Below are 19,022 nucleotides of genomic sequence, written 5' to 3' on the forward strand. Positions count from 1 at the left end.
ACTCCTCTGCCCTCCCACATCTTTAGCCTCCAACCTCAGGAGGGTCATGAGCATCACTATACAAAGGAGCTGGCTGGACTGCTCCCTAGTCCAAAGATAGACAGCAAACATTAGTAGCCAGGTTTTCATTAAATTCTTTCACTAAAGATAAAACATGGCCTCAGGGGATTTAAAAGGCCACCGAAAGGGCTGACCCACATCCACAACATTTACTGTTTCTATTCTACATCCTGTTCATCTGAGCCATACAGCTAAGTCAGGAAGCACAAGCCAAGCCCACAGTCCTCTTGGGCTCCTTCTCTGGATCACAGGTACCGTTTCATCCATTGTCAGGCAGCGCTGGTTACCTGCCCATTCATACTGACACACAGCCAGGAGGAGCGACAACAACAGCCTCCTCTTGGCATCAGAGACTGCTGAACTTTAACCAAGTCAAATTCTGACCTTCATGTGAGCACAGAAGAAAACCACTGTGAGGGGTTTTCCTTTGCTTGTCATCCCCTAGCACCTAGGAAGGCGACATATACACAGCCTGATCTCTAGCCAAGGGTCCCACTGCCTTCAAAGGCCAACCTGTCACATGGCTTCCCTATCTTCCCCTATCTGGGCTAGGGGAACTGAAGGCAGACTATCAACAATCAGTCCTTGGAACTCAATAGTGAGGCCACAAACCCACTGTGTAGAACACTAACATTGAGAAGAATGGTCAGTTCTCCCTAGGAGAGGGAACCAGGCCTTCGCAAGGAAAGCAGGGCTCATAGACAGTGGAATGACTGAGAGTTAAACATTCAGAAATGAAGGCGGAACACTGTCCCTGCTGGTTCCTTCACAAGTAGCGAGAACTTTGATCCAGACATGGCTAAGGAAGAATTGGACCTCTTCGGCGCTCTGGCTGATGGCTGCAGTGTGCACATTCCCCCGTACTCTCTGCAATGGCATGTTCTACAACTGTCATGTAATGTTCAGAGGGCACAAACACATGTGACAGAGTACCTGTCACTCACTCTTAGTAACTGCAGGCGCTAACAGCCAGCAGGCTCCTACCGCTTGATTAACAGTTGCTTATCTGTACTTTAATTCTGATCCCAGCTCTATGAGGCAGATATTATTCCCAGGAGTTTAAGGGGGAAACTAAAGGTTAGTTTAAGGGATCCCAGTTTCCAGGCTAAGATCAGTAGATGTGAAAACCTGAACCCCAACAATTTGGCCCTGAACCCAGTCCGCTACCATTCCCAACCAATGCAGAATCAGCACCTGACTGGATTCTCTTGCCAAAGCTGTTCTACCCTCTAGAAAGGGGTCTTGCTCCTTTTACGCATAGCCAAGTTACTTTTCCTCTTCTCAATCCCCTCAACTGTAAAACACGGAGTTAGAAATAATAGTTATAAATCCCCATAAAAATCGGTGACTCATCTCACCCTTCCAGAGCACTGAGTCAGTTACAACTAATTTCTGCGATTGAAAATAACAAAAGGACTCAAGTATGGTCCAAAGGGTTGATTAAGGCCACACAGCTAGTGAAAGCCAAGACCGCAGCCCTGGCTTCAGATCCCAACGCCTGTAAGTCTGGCTGTTGGAACACATCCCCAGACCTGTTCCCCCAGTAACCTGACCTAGATCAGGGATGTAACCTACAGGGCTGGCTAATGAGTCTCGATAAGATTCCCAGAACGACTATTAAGTTTGAAGGCCCAGCACAGCCCTCAGCATTAAGGCCAAGAGCAGCTATGGATCCACTCCGGTCCTGTTTCTCCTTGGTTTCTCAGTTTCCAAATGAGAAGGCTGACTGGGAGCCCCCTGGGCCTGGGTGGGGACTTCACAAGAATCCAGCAGTGGTGGACGGAAGAAAACCATGATCTTGGCCCACGGTTCATTCAGGATCTGCTTCAGCCAGAAGGGCCTTCAGGAAGGAGGGGGAATCAGGAGACCCGGGGACATCCTCTCCCCCGCTCTTCTCTGAAAGACCCTTAACACATCTCTGCTTGGTGCACAGCGCAGGAGCACAAAGAGCAAGTCAGAGCGGCCATGAAGTCATTGCATTCCGCAGCTCTTGGGGCTGAGGGGGCCACCCCGGGGGGCTTTCACAGCAGGAAGCATGAGCTCATGGCAAACTTGTGCCCTGAGACCCATTCTTGACTTATGGCTGTGGAGGTGGGAGGGGCTGGACTCAGAGGAGGGAGTTTTTGTGAAATTGAAATGGCTGTGGGCTTTCTCCACATGGCGCTTACCCAGCCCTTTGCCCGTTCCTATTCCTGGAAGCAGAGAACAGAAGACTGAAGAAGGGAAAAGCTTGGGCCAAGGGGCTCTGTGGAGGTGTGGGTCACAGCTGGACAGCTTCCCTGAGAAGGCCCAGTCTGCCCGCTGCTGTCACTGGCCACACTTCCAACTTCTTTTCCCACCTAGGAGAGTCTTGGGAAGACGTCCCACTGACCTTCACATCCCCTCCAGCAATCCAGCTACTCTACTGTAGTAGCTTAGATGTACTTAGACAAGTTCAACCTTAAAGGGACCCATCCTTTCCCCATTCCAGGGAGTTCAATAAACTAAGCTAACCTGCTAGTAACGGCCAATTGCTATCTGGTTAGACATCAGCACACGGGCAGAGATATTTGAAGAAGGAGTTGCATGAGAATCTATTTCTATGAATACTGTTAGAGGATCCCAAGCAGAGGAACCTCTCCTGTTCTTCTCCATCCACGTCATACATCAAGTCTCTTGCCTCAGAAACCCCAAACACAAAAGGTCAGTGTATCAGTGTAGCTTGTGCTCTTCCCCTTCCCATCACATCTCATGATCCCAGGCTCAGAAGCCTGGGTCTGGTCCAGGGCTTCTCCCCTGAGGCACCACTGGGTGGACGATGGCGGGATAAATCTACCATGAGGCCCTGCTCTGTGTCCAGTAGGATGCTTCACAGAGTCCCTGGCTTCTGCCCGTGGGATGCTAATAACATCCAACCATCAGCAAGCATGTGCAAGTGTGCCTTGCAGGAGAAAAAAAGAATCACTGCTTCTGCTTGAGATCCACTGCTCTGGGCCTGTGAACTCTAACAGAAATCGCCATGGGAAGAGCCAACAAATCATGACACATAGAATGTACATTCTTAAACATCCACCAGTAGGGTATAAATTAAGTGAAATAAATTAAGATGCAAAACCATTTTCAAAATGATGACTCTTCGATCATATGCAAAACTTTTCCACTAAAAACAACTCTGAAGGGGAAATGTTCAGTATTAAGACAACAGCAACATTTTACAAAGCTCAATAGAGCTTGGAAGTGGCCGTGCATGCCTTTAATCGCAGCACGAAGGAGACAGGGCGAGGAGGAGATCTATGAGTCCCAAGTCAGCCTGGTCTAACTAGACCCCATCTCAAAAAATTCTTGATGGTTTACAATTGCATTAAAATGGTATGATGTTAATGTGAATCTGTATGCACAATGATAAAAACTCCGCAAAACCTTCCATTTTCTTGAAATATTAATCAGCATCTAATTGGATGAGATGACAGGACAATGAGTAAATTACTCCTTTTAAAGAGAGAGTCTTAGTGAATGGTTAGTTAACACAGGCCTAAGAAATAATGTTTACTTTGTCATGATTTACAGGGATTTTAACCAAGGCAATTTAACCTCAAACATTCCATCTGTTTGCTTTGCCATGTTTGCCAACAAAGGACAGGAAACAACTAGGAGACAACAGACTTAGCTTCTGTTTGTGCTCTTGGTCTTAAGTCAGGGGACACAAGTCCTTCAGAGAAGGGCTTTCCATCACTTATTTCCTCTGCCCCGAAGAGCGGTACCCAAATACGGCAGCTGCTGATGGACATGCGTAACTCACCTCGGACTTCAAGGTAGTGGTTTGAGGGTTGCCATTTGCAGTGTAGCAGGTTTCTGTGTAGGCTGGAGCAAAAAGGTGTCTGGGGAAAAAAAAAACCAACAACAGACATTTGCATCTTTATTGACAGATTCCATCTTCCTGGTGACGGGGCCAATGACTTTAACTGAACCAGGAAAGGCGGCCCCAAACTAGAAGAAACTGGGTGGCCATTAAGGAACCAAGGAACAAAAAGAAAACCAGGAGGAAATTTATCATTGGTTTTATATCCAGAGATCATCACTCCAGCCCGATAGAATAGACAATACTGAACCAACCATCTTGATTAGTTTTCCTGAGTCCTGAGAAAATGGACATGCAAGCACATCCACAATATCCCAGGGTCAGGGGACCCTATTGTGATACTAACTTTCAGCATGGGTGCCTCACGTTTTCTTTAGGAGAATAACCTCTGCAAAATGCTTTTGGTTGGGTTATCGATCAAGGGGGTCCACCTGGTCCTGGCCTATGTTTTAGACAAGTCAATGGAGTGCCAGGTCTGAGCAGATGACAGGAATAGTCATTGTCCACAAAGCTGCTGAGGCCGCTGTTTATCCCTTCTTGGGGTCAGATCTCCCGAGACCTGCTAGTTCTGTTGGTCGCCATTCCAACAGATTCCCCTTTTCTTTTCCAAATGTGGATACTGTTTTCTCTCTCGCCACAGACCCTTTGAAGCTGCAGTTCAGGATCCCTAACCAAAGGAGATACAGAATAGGCTTCCTAGAATTTCTCTCAAAGTGAAATGAAAAATAAAAGAACCAAACAGATGTTTCAGTTAACAGAACTAATCCCCAGAAAGTCAAGGTCAGGGAGCAAAGTGGTTTCTGATTTCTAATGAAGCAAAACATCACAAATTCAAAGATGACAGAAAGAAATGCATATTTATATACAAATGTGGAAAATCTACAAAGTCACAGGGCATTTCAGAAATATATGTTTTTCTTAATTCCATTTTAGTGAAAAACTAAATGTACCCAGAATGCATGTACTAAAAACAACCGACAAGGCCAAGAGTCCTTCATCAATGCTGACTATCTCAGGGGAGAGCAGATTTCCCAAGACAAGTTACATATTGCTGCAATTAAAAAAATACTTATCAAATATTTTGAAAACAGGAAACTTAATTCAAAACTCCTTTAGAAGAAAACACAGGTTGAGGCCAAAAAGAACAGTCAATGAAGTCCGCAGAGACATTAGATTTTGGAAAAGGTGACACTTCCCAGGGGAAGGGACATGGCTCCAAAGTCGAAGCCGGACTCTTCCTACCCCAGGATGCAGTCAGAAGGCAGATGACTCAAGAATTAGCATTCAGGTTTGAAGAGAAGCAGAGAAACCCAAGAGGCATGTGTAAAACCAGAAAAACCCAAAACTCAGCTGGCCCAGAGGACTGTTCAAGCTCTTTTTCTGTGTAGCATCCAGAAGATTCAGAGCAGAGTCAGTCACGGTGGGAGGGAATTCAATAGTTAAGTCTCCCAAGCTTGTGTCTTCCCAGCACTTGCAAGTTTACTCAACGGACGATATAGTTAACTGTGGACAAAATTCTGAGTAGTTCAGCCTGCCAGGGGCTTGGGGCATGGGCTGGGATCTGAAAGACAGAGGCCTCGATTCCAGCTCTGACCACTGCTGTCTCTACAACCACTAGCAGCTTACGGTCCCTCTCCTTGGCTTCCTCTTCCCAAGAATGAGGGCAATAAACCTACTCAATCAAACCATATAACGATACAGGTAGCAAGCTGAACACCAAGCACGGCAGAGTGGAGCTGGGTAGAAAACAATGATTATCACCATTGCTTTTATTTTAGCCTAATTTCTGGAAACAGCGTCTGTAGCCCAAGCTGGCAATGAACTCATTATGCAGCCAAAGACGAGCCTTGAAGTTACCATCCTCCTGTCGCTACCTCCCAAGTGCTGGGAATTACAGGGCGGATGGGTGATAACGTGCCCCGATTTATAAGTGCTGAAGACTGAGCCCAGTCCTCATGAGTGACAGGCCAGTATTCTCAGCCGTTAAGCCACATTCCCTGGTGCCTCCCTATTGCTTTTAGCAAGGCTTATGATAGAAGGACCCAGAAAAAATGACTGGATTTTCCTGTGTCTTTCTTTCTCTAACTCTCCTCAGTGATTGATTCGCTCCATATGTCACTTAGGAGAGATGATGGAAAGCAATTAGCTCATCCCTGTGCTCCATTTCCTGGGTTGTTTCCCCAGGCGGCATAATGGGGCTGGTCAGAAGTTCAGAGTTTAATGGCGTATCCTGGGTGCCAGTGGAGAGATGTAAATTTTCCCAGAGGAAATGTGTTTGAGGTAAATACACTCTAAGCTTATTCTGTGTCTTAATGGGGAAAATCACGTATCTGGCAACATTAAAATGAGCCAAAAGGGGTGAGGGTGGGGGATGAGCCAAAGAGAATAACCCAAAACGAGCCTCTTAGGTATCCACATATTCATAGGAGATGACTTTTCTGCAGCTTAGTTGGGGGTTGTCCTCCTCGGCGTAGGACTCTTGGAGTCTCAATATTTAAATTACCTGAGAATATAAAGCAGATTCTCACCAGACTACATACTCCCTTGAAAGCAGGGACCATGGTTGTCTTTAAAAGCTCCAACTAGCTTCCAAAACAGGCAATACACATCTATCCTGAACAAATAAATGAGTAAATTAATGAATTAATGAACAAATGGCCCTCCTACCTAGTATAAGAATCTACCAGATAGCCGTTCAACAAGAGAAACTTCCAGAGACTGGGAGCTCCTGAAGCTACCCGCTCTGACCTCAAGTCCTTTCATAGGTAAAATTCTCACCCTGAATTTAAAATGACCTCGCTGTACCCAGCACCTACTGGCTTCATCCTGTCTCTAGAATCCAAATCTGGAGGGTACAGCTTGTTCCCATGGCTACCTAACCACCATTTCTAAACAAAGTCTACTTAAAAAAATGCAAGTTAGGAGCTGGGGAGATGGCTCAGGAGGTAACAGGCTCCCTGCATAAAGGCAAGGACCTGATTCCCAGCAATTAAGTAAGAACAACCCAGTGTAGCAGCCTGTGTCTGCTAAACCCAGAGTTGCAAAGGCAGAGACAGGATTCCTGGAATCTGCAGGCCAGCCAATCTAACAGAAATCAATAAGCTAGAAACTCAGTGAGATCCTGTCTCAAAAAATAAGGCAGAAAGCAACAGAGAAAGACCCAAGCATCCACCATGTGCAAAATGTAAAATGCAAAGAATATGGGGTCACACCCCAGACCTATGGCGTCAAAAAGAAACTGAGGCTGGGGCCCAGCCTTCTGTCTTACAACTCCTCCCCACAGGTGATCCCGATGCAAGAACAAGCCTAGAACCAACACCCTAAACCACAAGTTTCTGAAAAAACCTCAGAAATGTGTATACACATCTGAACGTCCAAGCCCCCTCTCCTTCTTGCCTCCACCGCATCCTGGATTGATGCAAACTGACGAGGTTACTCCCTGCCCACTTAACCGCTAGGCTCTGCTGTTTCTGCCCCTTCACAGCACACCTGAGAGGTAGGGACTCTTACCGTTCCTGCTTTGCAGACCAGAAGCCAGGAAACTCAAAGTGGCCACAATGTTGGTGGAGCTAGATTTCAACCCACATCTGAAAGCCAGACTCTTTGAGCAGTCTGTTGCTCTGAGCCTCTGAGACGAAAACATAAAACCAAACCGCTGCTTACAACTTGTATATCAACAGTTATGATAACGATAGTGGCCCTGAGGTTATATAGCGTGTCGTGACCAAGGCAACTTGGATACAAATGTCTGCAGAAGAGCCATGGGGTAAACTAGGCACAAGCTGAGCTAGTTCTATCCAAATAACCCTTCCCCTACATGGGCTATGGATGTAGATCAAGAAGGTCCCTCCTTCTAGAAGCAAAGGGGTCATGTTTCACCACCATCTGTCCACTTTTACCAATGGGGGCAAAGTACTGCTTTCAACGACTCTCCACTGGCCCCAAGAGAAGGTTGAATATGTCCATGCGCCCAGGCAGGAGGATCCCAGCACTGTGCTCAGAACAAAACTTGCTGTTATTTTCCCAGAGAGGAGACCAGATGCATGGATGCTAAGTGGCCAGCTGTCCCTTCTCAAACTACATCTTTCTCTCATCTCTCTGAGAGGGGGCTGGCGCAGCACGGTGGCAGGAAGCTGTCTCTTACCACTGGCATGCGGTAGGGTTTTCAGGAAACAACTTGTGTGTGATGGAGATCCAGGATGAGGGGGGAGCCTATCCAAGTTTCCCACCCTCCTCTCTCCCCGAAGGGCTTTGCGAGAGCCACCATTTCTATCCTACTTTCTTGCCTCCAGTCCTGTCCATTTCTGCACTAAGGAGCCTATGGGTAGGCAGAGAGCAGCAGAAGGGTCTCCGTCACGTCTTAGTCATCATATAGCACATGGTACTGCAGCCCTAAACAGGGGCCAAACCCTAGTCACTCAACCCCAAAGTCCCTAAACAAAACCTCCATCGTGGGGCTGTAGAGATGGCTCCGTGCTTAAAATCACTTCCTGCTCTTTGCAGAAGACCCAGGCTAGGTTCCTCAGGACCTACATGGTGGCTCACACCCATTACTCCAGTTCCAGGGGATCAGACACCCTGGTCTGGCCTCTCCAGGCACCAGGCATGCAGATTGCGAACATATAATACATGCAGGCAAATACTCATACACACGAGAAAAAATAAATAATTCGTTTTTAAAAAAAAATGTGAGGTAGGTCCACAAGGAATCAATAAAAAGTTTTTTTAAAAAAAAAAAATAAAAACACCCTGAATCTCCTGAAGCCAATCTAAGAAATTAAACTGCACCCTCCTCACCACCCCCAGGCACTCTCCTGGGAAGAACAGCATCCACCTTGGCAACCTAAAACCATTAGAGCAGCCAAGACCCAAAGCATATAGCCTTTTCTAAGGTTTGTGGCCTTCCAAGGCCCACCGGCACGCTTGCAGAAGTATATATTAACAGGAGTTTCAGAGTAGCTAAAACCCCCCTCTCTGGAGCGAAGAGCTCGGAGCTCCGGATGAATCTACCACCCTGCGTCTTCCTCTGCACAGCCCACCCTCCTCCACCATCAGATAAAGCAAACCGGTACAAAGTGGTAACAGCTTCAAGCCACCTTGGAAAAACAACCCCTTCCCCTGTGCTCGGCACGAACAAACGTTTCTCTGCTCCTTCCCAGGCTATTTTTACTGCTGCCCCTCCCCCCTGGTCTATTTCATCCTTCTGAGACTATCCAAGTGTCTGGACACATGGGGTCGCAGATTCTCAGATTCGCTTTTCCCCACGGCAGACTCGCTACCCGCTATAGCTTGGCCTGGGGTGGGGGTTGGCCCTCATCCTGGCCAAGTTAGTCACGTGGCTGTCTTTTCTTTTCCCCCACACTCTTAATCCGGCCGAATCACTCTACCACACCAAGAAAGACTGCGAAAACGAAAATATGAAGCCCCAGAACCCACCGGGACCCGCTGAGAATTAGATTCTCTAAGGGACTAATAAGAAATCTGTCTTTAATAGTTTTGCCAGGTGATGCTTTTTCATGCTCTGGGAACGATCCTGCTCCGCTAGGTTCACTTTAACTTTTGACATTTTTCTGAGTTTCCTTCCTAGTCTTCTATTCATCTCCACCACGAAAATCTAAAAACAAGCCGGCCTTTAATCCCTGCACTCAGGAGGCAGAGCCAGGCGGGTCTCTGAGTATGAGGTCAGCCTGGTCTACAGAGCGAGTTCCAGGACATCCAAGGCTACACAGAGAAACCCTAAAAAAAAAAAAAAAAAACATAAAAATAGGTAATGTTTTAAGTGTGGGTTAAAAAAAAATCTAACAATGACACCAGCCCACGACAAAGGAACCAAGGGTATCCCTGCTTTAGACACTACAATAGGATCTTGTCTACAAGTGTGTCCAGCTGTATTCATAGCTATGTGGTCTGAAGGGAGATGACTGCACACACCTCATCTACACCCTGAATGTTTCGAATTGAGTGCCAACTGTACTGGACTGCCCTTCCAAGAAACGAAACAAGGCAAGGATGACTGTGGGTCCTTTTAACCTCACAGGACTCTGAGGGAGGAGAGAGACTGTCAAGACACAGGCTCTAGGAGGCCCAGCCAAGTTTCTCTAGGTCCCAACTTCAGTACACTACTTACAGTGAATTAGGGTAGCTCTCACACAACCCTGTAAAATAGATGTTCTCCTATAAAGGCTTAGTGAGGGGCTATAGAATTGCAAAGATTCCCATTCAATAGAAAAGATTACACTAAAGGCTATTGTTTCCCCTACGGTTTAACCAGCAATTCAGCAATCCTTTTTCACTATATATTAAGGGTTTTGTTGGTGGTGGTGGTGGTGGTGGCTTTTTGTTGTTGTTGTTGTTGTTGTTGTTTCGAGAAAGGGTTTCTCTGTGGCTTTGGAACTCTGTCCTGGAACTAGCTCTTATAGACCAGACTGGCCTCAGACTCACAGATATCTGCCCGCCTCTGCCTCCTGAGTGCTGCACCACCACCGCCCGGCACATTAAGTATCTTTAATCCAAAATGTTTGGGACTGAAGTGTTTCAGGTAGCGGATATATCGATTGCAACGCTGGGGGTGAAAGCCTGGGCTTTACAGACATTGGGCAAGCACTCTACCATCAAGCTATAGCCACAGCCTCCGGATTTCCATTAAATGGAAGCAGTAATGCCCAGGACTCCCTGGCACTGGAAGTATTGCTGAAAATCAGGAAGTGTTGTTCTAATGGAATGGCCTCTGCTAGTTCACAGTTTGAATAGACAAAAATCAAAAATTCACATGAATTTTTTTTTTTATTTTGGTTCTCCAGAAGGGAAAAACTAAGAAGAAAAAGACAGCTAGAGCTGTTTCGGGACCAAGTTTTCCAAACCAGCACTCTGCTTGGTCTTTCTCTGACTCTAAAGGAATGGAAACAGATTTGCAGTCCCACTGCCAAATAAGGCACTGATAAGTCCAGGGGTGCACAAGCACAGACATTCCTTTGTGGGGAAGCAGAAGGGCCCTAGAAGGCTGCTCCCATGGTAAAGAGCTGAGCCCTCCACCCACCCAAGGGCTCCCTTGGCTAGGGGACCAATGTCCAAAGCAACCCTAAAAGCAAGATGGTGCCACTCACCAGCCCAGCTCTCAAAAGGCCAAAATGATGGGTATTCTGCCTTTAGCTTCCCACTAAGGACATCTCTAAACAAGGCATTAAAGCAGCACTCCTCTCCATCAGCAGCTTCTCGTTGTATCTTCTGGTTTCTAAGGACCACACACACACACACACACCAGTAGCTCTTGATCCTGTGTGCTGCTCCTATGCTGTGCTCAATGGATGGCAGGGTGAGGACTATTTATCCTTCAGCTGATGGGATCTTTATTTAATCCTCTCCTTGTCTCTCTCTTGGCTGTGGCTATGAGAACTATCCATCTGTACAAATAGGACAGGGCTGCTGCTGTTTCAGGATCAGGCAAGTTTAGCTGGCAGGAGATCTGAGGGGCCCAGGAAATGGCTCACCGATAAGACACCCTACGTAGCCCATCCTGGACGCTTACTGGAATTGGCTGGTTACGAACGGTTTCGGGGAAATTAAATTTTCTTAGAAATACAAAATTCTAGACAGCAAGAACCATTCCCTGATAGCAGCCTGTATGGTAACCGGTATTTAGTAAATAATCACAGTCGTTGTTCATCAGATTAGCAGAAACCACAGAGGCCGGCAGGGGATTACCAGGGTGTGGGGGAAGTAGAAGGGGGGGGGGGGTGCAAACTAGACGGCCATACTATGAAGAAGGGCTTTCAGAATGAGCCCCAGGGGAATGGAGGAGAGCAGTTTCCAGAGATCACCAAACTTCTGAAGACATGCAGAAGGGAAAACCAGGTGTATCTGACCCTGAAAAAAACAAAACAAAAACAAACAAAAAAACACCAGAGCAGCATCTGAGAACCACAAACTTACCTCCTCAAAGATGGTTGCTTCTGTAAGTATGCAAGACCCATGATTCTTAGCATCTCAGAACATAAGTGAATAGCATCAAAACGTGAAAGGCCTCCTGGACCACAGAAGACCATTGTCCCTACCTGCCTAGCATCTGACAGTGACCTAATTTGCTCTAGCAAGAAGCTCCTATCTCTCTGCACTACTGACTGGGGTACTGGGAATCAGTCAAGGCATTTGCTCTTACTTGGTCACAAGCCAGGACTGGCATCTCCATGTCATGTCAAGGGACACCTGGATCTATCAGAGTACCCCCATCCAGCGTCAGCTCCCAAAGGGTCTGTCATCCCTGATCCTGCCCAAACCATATCCTTTCTGTATCCTTTCCACACACTTTTGCATAGGACAGAATAAGTATGCAAGCCAATGAATCTACCACGACAGAACAGTCTTTACATCCTACTCTCTCTGCTCAAGTCTTCCCCTTTTATAGATAAAGGGTCTGAAAAGGTAAAAGCAACGTATCAACATGGCCGTTCTAATTTGTCTCCAAATCCAGCAGTCTCGACATTCAAGAGTATGTGCAATACTGGTGGTAGTTAAGTCAGGCATTGGGCAGAGGAAGGATGTTCGCTCAGTCTCGCTCCTGTTCTGTATCACAGGCAGGGTAAGAGGGTGTAGAAAGCCTGTGTTCCTCGTGTCCTGATTTCATCATACACTTTTAAGTGCCTGGCTGTACTCCAGGACCTCGTCTGCATTCCGGATCCTATAACTGCAACCCCACTCATACCACAAATATTGTGTAAGGCCAGTCATGTGCCGGGCATTGTGCTAGGGGATTGAGACTCTGTCCTCAAAGGCAGGTATCATTTCCCTACCCTATGGGGACCTGCCTCTTCCAGGATGAAGCTCAGAGGAGGTGAGTCATGAAGGCACCAGAAAACAGTTGAGTGAGGACCCTTAGCAACCCGTGAAGAACTGATGGAGCACGTGAAGACAGGTTTTACCAGTAAGTCCCCAGAAGGTCCGTCCCCACGTCACAACCCACCCTCCTTCCTTCTTAAAATTGCCAGTTTCCAGTTTCCTCTAATAAGCTGTATATAAAATTATCAGGGAAGAGTACATATATGTGCATGTGCATTCCTGTGTGTGATTGTGTGGGTGCTGAAGGTAAGGCTGGCCCAGATGCCGGGAACATGGACTGCCAGGCGGGTTACAAACCCTAGACTAAGTAACCCGCCAAGGCAGTCAAAGTCCCTGGCTCCACTCTTCTGGACACATTTGCACATCACACACCTAAGAATCTACGCTGACTTTTGCATTCGTGTGTAAACCCTAAATCTAGGATTTGGTTAAGTCAAGCAATAAAGCTTCAGAAACAGGGCCCCTGTAGCCCTCCCAAGCTTAGATCACCCTTTCCTTTATCCCTCCAAAGGAATCCTTTTTTCCAGAATCCCCTTCTCCAGAAAGAAGGTTTTAGAAAAAAAAAACATGCTTGATATAATGCGGCCATTATAGCCACTTGGCCCATCTGGACCTCTCTCAAGGGAGGCTGATGCAAGAGGAGACTATGAGGCCCAGGCCAGTTTTCTACAAACATACCCCCCCTCGGGGGAGGAGCAGGAAAACATGGGGGGACATGCAAGTGACTGGAAAACAGCCTTAAGTCTTTGAGTCATAAAGACCTGAAAAGACCCAGCTTGGTCAAGAAGCTGAGAAGAGCCTAGCCAAGCACAACCCATTCAATGGTATAATTGTTTGCTACTAAAGCTAATCTGAGACCCCAGAGAGGTCCCCAAGTGAACTTTCTGCTGCTGGATAGGTAGAGGCAGAGACTCCCCTGCTCCTGAGAAGTGAAGTACTTAGAATTTTAGGAGAGGAAGGGCTGGGGAGATGGCACAGTAGCTAAAGGGCTTGCTGTGCAAGCCTGAGGGCCTTAGTTCAAGTCCCCAGCATTCACTGCTGGGAGACCAGGACACAGAAGGATGCATGGAAGCTTGCTGGCCAGCCAGTTTAGACCACCAGTGAGCTCCCATCTTGGAGAGACCCTGTCTTTAGGAGCAAGGTAGCAATGAACAATGGAGAAAGACACATAACTCTATGTATCTCTGGCCTCTCCGTGTGCAGAGACACATGGTGGAGACTAGCGATCATTACCTTTATCTAATGAAAAAACCAAAATTTGAATAAGAACATGGCCTATACAGGGTTGAATAAGAACATGGCCTATAGAGCATAAACTCAAGGGACATGACACCATTGTCCTACCTATTACTCAAGCTGAAAATCACGAGATGATCCCTGCATTCATCCACGTCCTCTTTCAGCCCGTAGTTGTCATATCTCCCCATCTCCATGACTCCATCCTTACAAATCTCTCAGCAACCCATCCTCCTCTCTCCATGTCCCCATAGCAGACCTAACATTACTTGGAGTTGTCCTAACTGCTCCTTATTATTACTTCCCACTGCTCTCAAGATAAAAAAGCCTGCAGGACCCTGCAGAGACTCATTCCTAGACCACCCCCACCCCCAGCCCTGGGCCTGTCTTCATTTCCTTCCTCCTGTTCTGTCCTAATCACAGAGGGTATCTTCACCTCTTCCAACTGGTCCTCGGACTGTTGTTTCTCTTACAAGGGCTAGCGGCACACACTTAACCATCACTGAGCAGACTAGACCACACCATACTCCTTTATTTGCCATTCCTGGAAGCCTCCGATACCCTGAGCTAGCACAGTTCTACCGCACCCTCTGCTTTCTCCACGCTAGCGGCCCACCTTGTTCTACTATAACCGCTTAAGTGTCTTCTCCACTAGACACAAAGCCCCTTGGTGGCAGGGACTGTTCTTGCTAATCCCAAGAACACCAGCCACACAGTTGACACTCGCTAGGTTTGCTGAGTGACAGGAGAGAAGGCAAGACAAAAGGAAGAATTCTTAATGACGGCTGAGGAGATGGCTCTGGAGATAAAGTGTCAGCAGGCAAACACAAACATCTGACTTCCATCCCCAGAACACACATCTTTAAAAAGCTGGCTGCAATGGTGCAGAGTCTTTAATCCCAGTGCTGGGGAGGCAAAGACAGGAAAATTCTGGGGCACACTGGCCAGATGCCTGGGGAACTCCAGGATGGTGAGATGCCCCTGTCTCAAAAACAATTAAAATTTCAAAAAGGTGGGTAGCACTTGAAGACCCAATAGCCAAGTCTATCCACTAGCATGTGTGTGCACGCATGCACACACACACACACACACAGAGAAAGAGAGAAAAACGGAGCAGGGATATTGATAACATACCCAGAGGGGGGAATGGAGCAGGGATATTGGTTAATTCTCAATTAGTAGTCTACATTCAGCTTGGACCCCTAGTGACTCCCACTAGAAAAGACAGGTCTCTAAGCTGACATTCACTCTTAGCTGAGTATGAGTTTGGGCACCCCCCCCCAAACCCAGAGACCATTTAGTTAGTATTCAGGATCTCTCATGAAGCTTACTTCCTTAAAATCAAAATACATCCTGGATAAAATGTAGATTCTCAGACAATATCAGTCCAGGTTCTGGCTCCCCCCCCAGAACAGTCATGATCCACTGCCCAACCAGAAAGTCGAAAAGGGAGAAAACAGCCTCGAATATCCAAGGAGTGTAGCATGGGTATTTGAGTTTAGCCATGTTTTTGGAGGTGGGAGAAAAGGAAGTAGATGGTGGGACTTACAATGCTCTGCCCGTACCTCCATATGCACCCCACCACCCAAGCTAGGAGGACACTATTTTAGCCTGTGCTCAGCCCCTCATAATCCACAGACTCCACGGATACATAGCCACACCCTGGGACCAATCCACATTTCTCTTTACTTGGCAAAGATGGCGGAGGGGGGGAGCACTTCCCATTCAAAGAACACAAATGTCAAATGATTGATCTTCAAGCATACTCCTAGAAGTCTCTCCTGCTTTCCCAGCTGTATATTTTGTTAGAGGCAACAGAACCCAACTCAAAGGCAAAAGTGGAAGAATGAAATACTGAGCTGTTGTCTATCACCGGAATCCTCTGGAAGCCCAGATGTGGAAGGAGATCAACCTTCACACATCACTAATGAGCTATCTCAAACAATGAGGCCACTCAGGAATGCTGGATTCCAAAGAGATGACCAAGATTTGAGTTCGCCTTGATCTAGACCAAATATTTATACAGTATCTTCTAGGTCTGAATTCCTCCCTTGTTCATCCATTCATCCTGTCTCCCTATGTCATCCTCAAAGACTGAGCTCCAAATAACCTCTCAGGGAAGCTTCCTAGGACCCCATCACAGACAGAGTGCTGTCTCTCTCCTCTTGCTTTTTCAACATTTTACTCAACTCTGCTTTGTTATTGTCCCCCGAGAACAGAGCAAAGATATCTGTTCACATCCCTCATAGTCCCTGGCATAGGACTACATACAGAGGTACTCAATCAAGAGTCCCTGAAATCAAAGGTCATCAAAGAGCAGAAAGTTAGCCGAGGTTCAATGGGGAAATGTAATTAACTGAGAGATAAATGGGTCATTCCTTATAAGGTGGTGTGTGTGCATGTGTGTGTGTATGATGTAATATATATACAGCAATTTTAAAAACACTAAAACATGCCACACCATGTATAAACCTCAAAAACAATGAGCTAAGTGTAAGACCCAATGAGAAAAGAGCACAGAGGCTAGATGGGATGGTACATCCTTGTAGTTCTAGCACTTGGGAGGTGGCGGCAAGGAAGATCCAGAGTTCATGGTTAGCTTTGGCTACATAGTGAGCCCAGCCCAGGCTGCATGAGAAACTGTGTTGGAGGGATGGGTAGGAATAGATGGAGGGGGGAGAGGTGGAAAGAAAAAAGGAAGGAGGAGAGCAGGCCAGAGGAGCAGGGGAAAGAGAGAGGAAGAGAAGGACCTATTTTCGAATAATCTGATATGAATCACCCAGATTAGGCAAATCTAGAAAGAGCAGGTTGAGGTCTGTGACTTATAGACTTACATGGAAAGCAGCAGGAAGGACTGACTCAGCGAGGCATCACAAATTAAGTGGCTCAAAAACCAGAAGTTTATTATCATAGTCTGGGGTTCTAAGGCCCATGTTCCCTCTAATAGCTGTTACCATTAAGGGGGGGGGAGCAATTCCCATCCTGGTTTTGCCTTATGGCACTGGAACTCAGTTCTTTGCATGGCATTTTTTCATGAGCATGTCTGTGTCCTGACTCCCTTTCCTCCAAGGAATCTGGCCACACGGCCTTAGGAGTCCACCCTATTCATCTTGACGAAATACATCTATGACTCAACTTCCAAATAAGATTACTGCAAGTAACCGGGAACCCAGGCTCCAACGTAAGGATGTGGGCAGATAACAACTCAATACACTCTGCAACACTGCTCACTGGTTCTTCCTGGGCTCTCTAGGCACTACACACACATGGTATTCAGACATGAATTCAGGTCAACGATCACATGCAAATAAAATAAAAATAAATGAGTAAACTCTCAAAAACTAATATTCAATTTTAAAAGACAAGGTCACTGTGATATATTTGGTCAGTATATCATAAAAACATTTTAAATGATCATAAGTGCATATGAAAACATATTCCTAATATACTCTCACACTCAACCATACACAAGTGAAATGCTACAGCCCTCGGGGAGATAGCAATGGATGGAAAAGTATGATTTATCAAATTTTTAGAGAAAATTTAAACATAACTACCACGTGATCTTAAAAAATCTGTTGATAGTTATCAATCCTATAGAAACATCTACCAAATACTTAAAGTCTTCACACGCCTATTACTGTAGCATTACTTGTAGTAACAAGAAATCAGAGATTTGATTCTTCCTTAATAGAAAAACAAAGTTTTGATCCACCATAATCACTATGGAATCTTATGTCTTTATTAAAAAGAATAAAATAGGGCTGGGTAGGTAGTTAGTGGGTTACATCACTGGCTAACTGCAAACATGAGGACCTGAGTTCAAATCCTTAGCACCCATGCAGAAAGCCTAGCAGAGATATGCATGCCTGCAAACCCAACATTGTAGGTAGAAAAGAGAAAGAACTTCCTGACCAGCCAGCCTAGCCTGAACAGCAAGCTTCCAGTGCAGTCAGAGACCCTAGGAAGATAATAAAAGATAGCACCCCAAATCCTTCTAGTTTAGAAACAAAAGAAAGATGCTATGTTTGAAAGAAAATGCCCCCCAAAGGGAATGGCACAATTTGAAGGTATGACTTTGTTGGAGAAAGTGTAGCCTTCTTAGAGGAAGTGAGTCACTGTGGGGGCGGGAACTTTGAGGTGTCCTATGTTCAAGCAATTCCCAATGTCACAGTTCACTTCCTGTTCCCCGCAGATCAAGATTAAAACCCTTAGCTCCTTCTCTAGCAACAATGTCTACCTATATGCCACCATGCCCCACCATGATGATAAAATAATGGACTCTGAAAATATAAGCCACCCCAATTAAATGTTTTCCTTTATAAGAATTGCCATGGTCATGGTGTCTCTTCACAGCAATAGAAACCCTAACATTCTATAAAGTGTAAGACAGAAGACAGCACTCAACATCCTGCTTGGGCCTTCTTATTTATATACATGGATTCATGCACCCATACATATACCTGCACTACTACACACACAACACATACCAATTGTAGAACACACATGCTCATGCATACACACACACACCACTACAAATGGGTTAATGTGGAAAACTCCTGATGACATATGTCTTGGTTTGCTACCTAACTGCTGTGATCAAGACCATAAACAAAAGCAACCCGGGAGGAAAGGGTTAATTTCAGCTTCCACCTAGAGTACCTACAAAGGGAAGTCAAGGAATGAACTTCAGACAGGAACCTAGAGACAGGAACAGCAGCATAGAACCTAGTGGAATGTGCTCACTGGCTCGTTCCTCATGGCTTGCTCAGTTTGCTTTCTGATACAACCCAGGACTGCCTATCAGGGATGGCGCTGCCCATAGAGGGCTGGGTCCTCTCACATCAATTATTAATCAATAAAATGCTCCACAGGCCAATCTGATGGAGATAATTTTTCAGCTAAGCTTCCCCCTTCCCGTAACTCTAGTTTTTACTAAGTTGACACACAAACTAGCCAGAACAACAAATAACTTTAAAGTACGAAATCATACTTTAAGTATGATCTCATTTTTAAAAAACCCCAAAACTTTAATAGTTATATAGCTTTGGCCTAA

At 46.1% G+C, this 19,022-nt stretch overlaps 1 protein-coding gene across 1 annotated transcript in view; it reads right to left on the reverse strand.

Annotated features, from left to right (window-relative positions):
• Positions 1–19,022, reverse strand: part of Adam19 (ADAM metallopeptidase domain 19) — an 85,945-nt gene that overhangs the window by 47,561 nt on the left and 19,362 nt on the right. Inside the window, exon 4 of the mRNA XM_075992855.1 lies at positions 3,839–3,917. Coding sequence (XP_075848970.1) covers positions 3,839–3,917 — 79 coding nt within the window. The remainder of the gene's footprint in view (positions 1–3,838; positions 3,918–19,022) is intronic.

Source organism: Microtus pennsylvanicus, chromosome 11 (assembly GCF_037038515.1).
Source record: "Microtus pennsylvanicus isolate mMicPen1 chromosome 11, mMicPen1.hap1, whole genome shotgun sequence".
Classification (NCBI taxonomy): domain Eukaryota; kingdom Metazoa; phylum Chordata; class Mammalia; order Rodentia; family Cricetidae; genus Microtus; species Microtus pennsylvanicus.